General features: G+C 37.7%; 1 protein-coding gene across 1 annotated transcript; it reads right to left on the bottom strand.

Annotated features, from left to right (window-relative positions):
* Positions 1–2,607: 2,607 nt before the first annotated feature.
* Positions 2,608–3,872, bottom strand: LOC136844067 (zinc finger MYM-type protein 1-like). The gene is made up of 2 exons (XM_067113082.1): positions 3,330–3,872; positions 2,608–3,099 (listed from the first exon to the last, which is right to left on the bottom strand). Exons 1-2 carry the CDS (start codon positions 3,870–3,872, stop codon positions 2,608–2,610), a joined length of 1,035 nt encoding a protein of 344 aa, XP_066969183.1.
* Positions 3,873–10,296: the final 6,424 nt, after the last annotated feature.

Raw genomic sequence — 10,296 nt, 5'->3', positions numbered from 1 at the left:
AGAAAAAATATTTATTCATTAAATTCCATACATAGTAGGGCGATATCTACCTGAATAACATAGGACTGAGGAATGAGTAATGACTATGTAACTTGGACAGCAAATTCTATTTTGTTTTACAAGTACATTTGAGTATCTTATTCAATTTGATTGAAGAAATGATTGTTTTATATTCAACTTAATGCTTTAAAATTATCTTATAAATTGTGTGATTTTCCTAAGAAGCATGTGTTAGGAGTCCTCGTAGATATATTATTTTTGCCTTAGTTTAGCTAGAGCTGCCAGAGTCAGCTGGGTAGCTGGCCGAGATTGTAATAGAATCGAGTCTATAATTGAATAAAACTAAATTTCTTAATGTACGCACAAGAGCATACAGAAAATCACTGATAAAGACAGAGAGAGCAAAACAGAAAAGACGTTAACGAAACTAAATGATAACAGATGCTGAGTTTATCCGTTCGTTACCTGTGAATCAAAGTGTTTACCTTATACAGCACTGGGCAAAAAGATGAACTAATTTAGATCTTGACCTCACCCGGTGACCTCTCGCACACCACAACATTAACTCGATAATGACCGTTGAACGAATTTTATAGACCATTAAACGTGAAACACTAATGGAGGAGGGAAGCCCATCTGGACGAAACTTGGGAAAATCATACCAAATTTAGGCATTGAACCCATACCCATATACGAGTATGCGAAGGCTCTGGAAGCAGAGTCAGTTAGAGAAAAGGCGTCAAGGCAGGGAGTGTGCGAGATGTGTGGAGAGGTGAGAGTGAAAGCTCGAAGAGACTTGTGAACTTATGTAAAATTTCTGAATGCCCATAGCAAGTGAAATTCTAAGTCCAAGAATTTTACAATGTGCCTTTTAAGATAAAGACTCGGTCATTGCTACCCATTGAAAGGTGAGAAAAGTTATACAGTTTAAAGACTAAATAAATGTATTTAAGGGGAAACATAAATTTCATTTAACCAAAATGTATAAAAAGAGAACTTGTGAAAATTTGGAAGATAGCCGACATCTGAGCATGAAGTGAAGCTCCAGCATAGTTAATTATCGAGCAACTTGTTTCTACGGAAGTGAAAGCAAGCAGTACAACAGACAGTTTATAAAGAAGTGAATACCTTCTCCACTACATGTGTGTGTGTGTATATATATATATATATATATATATATATATATATATATATATATATATATATATATATATATATATATATATATATATATATATATATTTATTTAGGTTCTGGGATCTGTTGGAGGAATGTAAAGGGATTTTTTATCATGAACTGCCTTTAGGGGCCAACAGATACGAACCAAGTATGTAATAAAATGGATGGGAAAGAGGTGTGACTTACCTTAATCATCAGCAATTAATCAGGGAGCGGAAGGTCGCCATGGGAAATGAGTCACTAGTTACGTTAAGATGAATTTATTTACAAATGAAGTCATCAAGAAATTGATCTGAAAATGCTGATGATACAGCAGGCAAGCACATATAATGTGAAATAAACTTAGGCCAGGCGTAGCTAATCTCTGGCTATAAAAAGGGATTACGGCTTGAAGTTAGCTCAGACCCTCTTGTGCGCAATGGGGACTGCAGTTCAGGACTTTCTTGCTTATCAGAAGTGGCAGTACTTCTAAGTGGAATTGATTCACAAGGCTGGGATCGACCCAGTGGCGTAGCTAGCCTTCCATCAGTGGGGGGGCCCAGGTGGGGCCAAGCTATTTTATGGGGGTGCCAAGGAAAATGGCATAAAACTTATATAAAAATTATATAATTGGTAAAAGATATTATTCTCAAGTGTATATATCCATGTAAATAAAGCAAAATAATAACATCAGTAACGAGTAAACATGCATTCGAAATTATGGAGTTCTATTAATTCTCAACTCTTACTACAGTATATGCAAATGTAAAGTAAATTTTCCTCACAACTTCGTTATATATTATATATATATATATATATATATGCGTGTTGTAAAGGTAACAAGAATCAAACTAATGTTATTAAGGATATAGGAAAACTGTATATAAACTTGAAATATTTAAAATAATTTCTCAGGTAAATAATATCTTCAGCAGCACATATGTCAATTGTATTTAAAAAAATAATAATAATAAAGTAAAATAAACAAATCACTTCTCATCTATACACGATTACAAACTGTACAGGCAACAGGGACCAAAATAAAGTCATTAAGCATATAGCATAACTGTAATTAAACTAAAAGTATTTTTCCGTATTTCAAATAAAATTATGCCCATGGCATGTAAATGGATCAATTTATAATGATATAGCTTTAAGTGCAAACATATACATTATTAAATATCTTTTCAGAAAAGAAGTATCTTTCTATTATCATGTCGCTTGGCAAATTTTGATACAATTTTGTCCATATCGATAGATTTGGCTCTTGACACGTGGATTCCAAGGACAGCAAATGAGGACAATCGTAAATCATCCATTTTTTATTAGCCTCGTAGATGAAAAACTTCGTTCACATGCAGCTGATGTGGGAGGAAGAACTATGGCTATTGTCAGAAGTTTACACAGGCCAGGAAAGGCATCTTTGTAAGGTGACATGAATGAAGACAGTTATACAAGAGTGGTGATCTTGACTCCCTCTGATTCTTTGCGCTGAATGAGCCTTTTGGCTTGGCGTACTTCTACAGCTAAATCAGACAGTTCAACTCCATACTGGACTGACATTGGTTCAATGATCTCTGCATTAAAAAATTTGGAGCTTCTTGGATCCAGTGCTGAAACAGACCTCAGTAATTGTTTGTTATCTTCACTGAATCTAGAGCCAAGTTCTGCTAGAAAGCGGTCAAGCACTGGGTAGAACAGATTTACACAAATGTCATGTTTTGAGTCAGGTGTTTCTTCCTGGCCAAGGCTAGTACTTGTTGCAAAGCCATCAGGCATGGAAGATTGATGTCTTTTTCTTCCTGATTTATGAGCAAATCTGACTGGGATGTCTAGTTCCTTTGCCATGTCTTTTGCTTTAGACCAAAGAATACCCCAATTTGAACCCTTTCTCTCTTGCTCCAGCTCATCATGTAGTCTCAACCATGTCAGCAGCAGCGGCTAGATCAAGTGTAGGTGATTGCAACACATCTGAGAGCAGTTTGGTTCTGTGCAGCAGATTTTCAAACACAACAAGGCTTATGATGAATGAGAAATTAACTGCATTCAAGAGTCCAACTGCATCAGTAGCACGCTTACCAGAGTGCTCATTGCCTACTTCCTCTAGAGTTTGGAAAATAGCTGGTAGTTTCAGCGGCATTGCTTTGCAGGCTGCATACTGACATGCCCACCTTGTCACTCAATTTTTTAAGCTTTTGGGGTTGTTTGTCCGGAAATAGCTTGTTTCGTTTTTGCAGGAACAACTCGTGCAGCACAGCTGATGACATGAACACATATATGGATTTCAACAATCCAAAGAACTGGTCTGCAATCTTGACAGACTTAAGAACATCCACAATCACCAAGTTTAGGCGGTGATTATAACAATGAATATAAGTTGCTTCTGGTGCAGCCTCTTCTCGGAAAAGTTTTTGTACACCAGAATTTGTCCCACTCATTACTGATGCCCCATTATATGTTTGACCAACGCAATTCTTTGCATCAATATTGCATGTCAGTAACATTTCACATATGCTGGTTTTAAGATACTCTGCATTTAGTTCACGTAGTCTTACGAACCCCAAAAACTCCTCATGTAGGGTATGATCAAACAAATACCTAACAACAGATAGCTGTTCTCTTTCACTAATGTCCTTTGACTCATCAGCCATTATAGAAAACCAAGTAGATTGATAAAGCTCATCTGTTATCTCATCAAGGACGGTTTCGGCCATGATTCCAATAATTTAATTCTGAATGGTAGGACTGGTGTATTTGGCATTCTTGGAAGACGGACGGACTTTGATAATGGGATATTTTTCACTGATGAGTTCCATTATTTCAAGAAAATTGCCCTTATTCATACTGTCAGGACCTTCATGATGGCCCCTTTATGCAATTTTTTGACGAGCTGTTAGGCATAAAACTTTGGCCACCTCCTTGATATAATGCCTATTTTCTGCTACAGTTTTATCATGGGCAGATGTTAAGGACTTAGCTATAGTGTTTCCCCTAGCTATGTGTTCTTCAAAATCTTTCCAAATACACATGGAGTACCTATGAAAATCACTTTCCTCATGTTGTGAGAAGCCAGCATATTTTTCTGTTGCTTTCTTCTACTGTCTGTACTCAGTAGACACAAAGGCTGTTTCAGAGGTTTTATTTGGCTGTGGAAAGTTCCTACAGCAAAAACAATATGCAGCATCTGTCATTACGGAGTATTCCAGCCAGGAATGACTTGTATACCAGGATGCCTTAAATGATGTTAGTCTGTTGCCAATTTGATGAGTTGGAAAACATGCCAGAGCTGGTTGCACGGGTTTTTCGGTTTTACCTTGACTGATATCTGTTGGCCCTGGTGGTCTTATTGCAAGTTTTTCACGATGAGCTGTAATTTTCTCAGTCGTACCTGCAGGTTTGGTGTAAGTACTCACATGTTCTGTTAGATCTACGTCTTCACTATCGGAAGTAGGCATGTCATCCTCCCAAAATATATTTTCATTTTCAATCTCCCCACCCATATTCAAGTCATGACGGTTAGAAGGACTATCACATAAATCGGATTCTGCTGGTGCCCGTTTAGAGAAGAAAGTTTTTATGCTAGTCTGGTTCTGCATATTGATTTTCTAGGCTATGTTCTTATATTCTAACATATGCTATCATACTAATAAAGTAGAAGCTGGAAAACCACCACCGTTACCACCCAAACATCAGTAGCCTGCAAGTAGAGACCAAAAATTTCAGGAATTTCAGGTTACCAAACAAAACAAAATTTATGCAGGAAACTTCAATAAACAACTATTAAATTGGCTCTGTAACTGTGAAACATTAAGGACATTGCATTATATATATGTATATATATATAATGACCTATTTTTCAAGATAACTCTAAATTAGTTATCATGGGAAATATACAATCGCCTTCTAGGACAATACTCGTATAGGTTGAAAATTTACTTCGTAATAAGCAGAATGAAAACCCTGAACTTACTAAAGCTGTATATGGTATACACTTAAACACATCTTCATACTGTGGTTGTCATTATTTACAATGATATATCAAAAGTAAACTATGGACTAGCAAGTTGCATGAATACAACATCAAATGCCTTGGTTACCATAGCCTGGGAGGCCTGTCTGTTAAGCGTTAAAACTTGAAAATCAAGAAATGTTAGCCTAGTGAATCGTGTCTATAAACATAATTTTGGGCTCGGGCTGTGTCGTCCTGATGAAAGGTTCCCTTAGGCAGCTTTCTAGAGTACAAATACTGCTAAATGTACCAGAGAAAAAAACAAAAGGGTCTGTGGAGTTCCAACCCCCACTGCGACTATCCAATACGGATATCGTGTATGCAACAGGGACGTATTCAAGCATAGCCACAGCTATCTTACCCCGCATAGATTTAACCTCGTCTGCTAGGAAGGGGTAACGATTGATATTGGGGAGCCGTTACATCGCCTACGTCTTCCGATATTAGTGTCCGTAGCTAGTGACGGACCTACGTCATTCCCTTTTAGCAGCTGGCTAGAGTTTCATTACCTGTAACTCCTTCCCGTTATTTTGCTGCTTTTTCTCTTATTTGGATCATGGCTTCGTCTTCTCCTCCTCCTCCTTCTAAGAAGTTGAGCATTTTTAGGCGTTTAGAGAGACAATTACGAGCTCTCATACCCTTTTAATGGCATTTAGCCAGAGTTTTTTCGTGACCGGTTTCGGCCTCGCCGCCTTAACGAAGCTCATGATAATTTCATATATATTTATTTTATACATTTATTTATTTATTTTCGATAGGATATTTAGTATTTACCTTTATTTAGGTCTTTCTCTTAGCTAGCTTCGTCAGGTCCTTGGCCCTTGGCATAAAAGTAAAGTTAGCCGTAAGATCGAGAGCCAGATGACAGACAGCTTTTTCATCAAAACCAAAATCGATGAAATTCAAAATAAATTGTGTTTTATACAATTAGACTTAAGGGCTACATATAATGAGGTAGTTTTTATGTATGCATCTTACTTTTGTTTTGTGAAAACGTCAAAATTATTCATATTCTATAGAGCACAGGTTCATTACAGGATGCTCAATGACCAAGGGCCCGTGTCAGCACAAGGCTGACTTAATCTAAAACAACACAACAGGTTCAAATAGTTTCATAATGTACAGTACTTACTTCTTCCCACTACAGCCAAACGCGTATGGAGACGACATAACACAATCCACAACTTAAAGACTGCAACAGGAACTGTATCGTCAACTGACAGAATTTCGATTCAAATATCATTAACGTTACAGCCTACAGGCAAACACAAAGGAGTTTAAACAACTATCCTACTTGAATGAAACATGAATGGTACATAGCTATTAGCCTAGCTCAAGATGCCATCTATTGCCATGAGAAAAATTCACCATGCAAACAGAAATCGATGCCATATTATCAAGAAGCAGAAAGGCGAGAATAAATATATCTTAGTTCTAACTGCCACTGTGACTTCTGATATGCCGGTTGCGCTGAAGGCAACACATGCAGTTAAGCAGTTTCTTTTCTGACTCGTAGTTCATTTATAATTCTTGAGCTTTTTATTAATTTTCATGCCTTTTATTCTGAATATTTGTAAATTCATTAATCAGAGGCTACTCCCACGAATTTTTTGGAAATTCCCACAAAGTGGCAACACTGACGCTGGAGGTCCTTAAATTTAAAATTCAGTCACTAGGGGAATTTCAACTGGGGGGGGGCAAGCATCTGATTGCGGGGGCCCAGGCCCCCCCATAGCGATGCCACTGGATCGACCACTTGGGAGCAGAGTAGCAGGATTTCTGGAAGAGAATTCCAGGTTAGCATTCCAACAAGGAGGTTCTTTCACCCTTATTTAACTAAACACCATGGCAGAAATGAGTAATTAAATTTAATTAGCCCTTGGTAACACTATGGAGGGAGTAATCTAATTCTGATCACTGAGTTAATTTGATTAGAGCTTAGGGGCAAGTCATGGGCTGCTTTGTTGGTAGGTTTGCTTTAACAAAGGGGGCCTTTGTTTAGGAGAGCGAAAATTTGGAAATAATGAAAATACGGAGAGAAGTTCACGAGAAGAGATAGAGACTGGCAAGGGAGTGAGTTCCCAGACATACCTCAACCTGCTCATTGCAGGGCTCTTGCAGTAGATCTGGATACTTGGGCGGATGCATCCCGGCCATTAGACAGGGAAAGATGAGGCGCTGGATTTATGTGGCCCTTCATGCTTGGCAGAGGAGCGTCTGACAGCATAGGCTGGCCCTGAATGGCTCGGCGTCTTGGGGTATTTTTGAGGCAAACACAAGGCACAGGTTGAATCTGAAAGCAATTCCCAAAGCCAGTAATAGGTTCATACAGTAAGAGACCTTATAGCTAAGTCCCTAAGGTTCAAAACAGTAGCCCCCTGAAAAGGCATTCGCCCTGGTTAGTAAATGACTTCTCTACCCCAAATCACGTGACGGGGGGACTAAGGAGCGGCGTTGTTCCCCCAAAGGAGGTGCTTGGGCGGTCTGGGTAGGCTTATCCCTGTTCAAATGTGTCATGGTGTCTCTTCCCGCCACTAATCTCCCATTCAAGCTGACGACTAAGAGATGAATTTTTGAAAATACGGAAGAATATATATATATACATATGTATATATATATATCTATATATATATATATATATATATATATATATATATATATATATATATATATATATATATATATATATATATATATATATATATATATATATATATACACACAGCCAGTCGCCAGTTTCTGATGGGGTTCCGTTTTAAAGCCGCGTCATAAACCGAAAATTGTTGTAAACCGAAAAATCGTCGAAAATCGTCAAAAATCATAAGAAAACCTTACTTTTAATGCTTTGGGTGCATTGAAAACGATGTAAACTGCATTTTCATTGAGTTTTTCATAAAAAAACTTGCAAATTATGATTATTCTGCCGTTTTGGAGCCATATTTCTTCCGTCGGATCGGTGTACGATGCGTCGTAACCCCGGAACATGCGTCGTAAACCAGGAAATAATTTCTAATGAATATATTTGAAAAGCGTCGTAAACTCGGAACATCGTAAGCTGGACCCGTCGTAAACTGGGGACTGCCTGTATATATATATATATATATATATATATATATATATATATATATATATATATATATATATATATATATATATATATATATATATATATATATATATTAATGACCAACCCAGCACTGCCTGGGAAAACTCTGAAGGACTCCAGAATATTTTCCTGCACCTCCATGTGCTGACTGTCCCTTTTATCCTGATATTACTGTTCTAACTGCCCCTTTTATACAAATATTACTGTTCTGATTGTCCCATTTATCCAGTCATTACTGTGGTGACTATCCCATTTATCCATGCATTACTGTGCTGGCTGACCTTTTTATCAAGGCATTACTGTGCTAACTGTCCCTTTTATCCAAGTATTACTGTGGTGACTGTCTCCTAGGTATTGCTGTGCCGTCTGTCCCTTTTATCCAGGTATTACTGTGCTAACTGCCCCTTTTTTCCTGGTATGACTGTGGTGATTGTCCATTTTATCCAGGCATTACTGTGGTGACTGTCCCATTTACCCCACACTAAACCTAAATGCACCCCCACTTAACTGAAACACCCCCACTAAACCTAAGTACACTCCACTAAACCTAAACACAGCCCCCCTAAATCTAAACACACACCTCCACCAAACCTAAATACACCCCCACTAAACCCAAAACACAAACCATGATAAAGAATTATTAATCACAGAAGTACAGCATTTTCAATAATATATTTCTATGGCATCGAGTACATGAAATGAGGTATGATAAACCTGTACAGTTTACTTACCACATAAGTTACAAAGGGTAGGGGGAAGGGAAAGCAGGTACAGGTTTGAAACCTACCAGATTATCTAAGTTGGGTCAAATGATGGCCACCTGCCAAATTTTGTAGACTGATCAAGCTGTTACCAGTGATGAAATCACCGTGGATACTGATAACTAAAAACTTTGAAAAAAATGCATATCCGACACTGCAAAAAAAAGGACGAAATGATTCTGTATACTTATATAAGTACCTTTTGACAACACTGCAGCCTTTTCAATGAAATCTAATTTACTACAAATATATTTTACATATAAAATGATTAACTAGAAGAGTTTTTTCTCTAAAGCGGGCTGGTAAAGCTACTCTTTAAAAAAAACGTGTATTGCCTGCGTTCTTAGCAGAAACGATCACAGATATCAAAGAAGTTCTTGAAGGAAATACTGTGTTTATCAGTTGCTAAGTGAGTTTTAGCAAACGGCGGAAGTATATTTCGTAAACCTACCAAATGTAATGGACTGCTGCCAGCGCTTTTACCTTAACAGTTATCTTCTTCACTTTCCATTAGTATCTACAAAGGTTATGAAATGTCAGAGGTAAATGCACAACTTGAAAAAATAAACGTAAAGATTAATTAATGTTTTCAGTACAAAGCAGTTGTGGTGAAGGCAATCCAGACCTTATGTATACACTGAAAAACAAGTAAAACATGCGCCGAAGTTTCTTCGGCGCAATCAGTTTTCTGTACAGCTGCTACAGCGTATAATCAAGGCCACCGAAAACAGATCTGCCTTTCGGTGGTCTCAGTATAATGCAGTATGAGCCGCGGTCCATGAAATTTTAACAACGGTCCGGTGGCGGTCTATCCTATAGCGATGCCATAAGCACAACTATGACTAACTTTAACCTTAAAACCTTAAATAAAATAAAAGCTACTGAAGCTAGAGGGCTGCAATTTGGTATGTTTGACTATTTGAGGGTGGATGATCAACATACCAATCTGTAGCCCTCTAGACTCAGTAGTTATTAAGATCTGAGTGCGGTCAGAAAAAGTGCGGACAGAAAAAGTGAGGACAGAAAAAGTGCAGATGGACAGACAAAGCCCGCACAGTAATTTTCATTTACAGAAAACTAAAGCCTGTATAGCACTCAAAAGATGGTAATCTTTTATTTAAACATAATCATCCCACAAATAATAAAATCCCTCCTAAGATTCACGGAAAAAGGATAATTACCATCGTCACCTTTACTCTTAAGAGAGGAAACACAGCCATAAACATTCTGAACAAGGGCCATATACCAGCAAATGACAACGG

Source organism: Macrobrachium rosenbergii, chromosome 12 (genome assembly GCF_040412425.1).
Source record: "Macrobrachium rosenbergii isolate ZJJX-2024 chromosome 12, ASM4041242v1, whole genome shotgun sequence".
NCBI classification, from domain to species: domain Eukaryota; kingdom Metazoa; phylum Arthropoda; class Malacostraca; order Decapoda; family Palaemonidae; genus Macrobrachium; species Macrobrachium rosenbergii.
The sequence above is the reverse complement of the archived record's forward strand: the minus strand, read 5'-3'. Positions and strand labels throughout refer to the sequence as shown.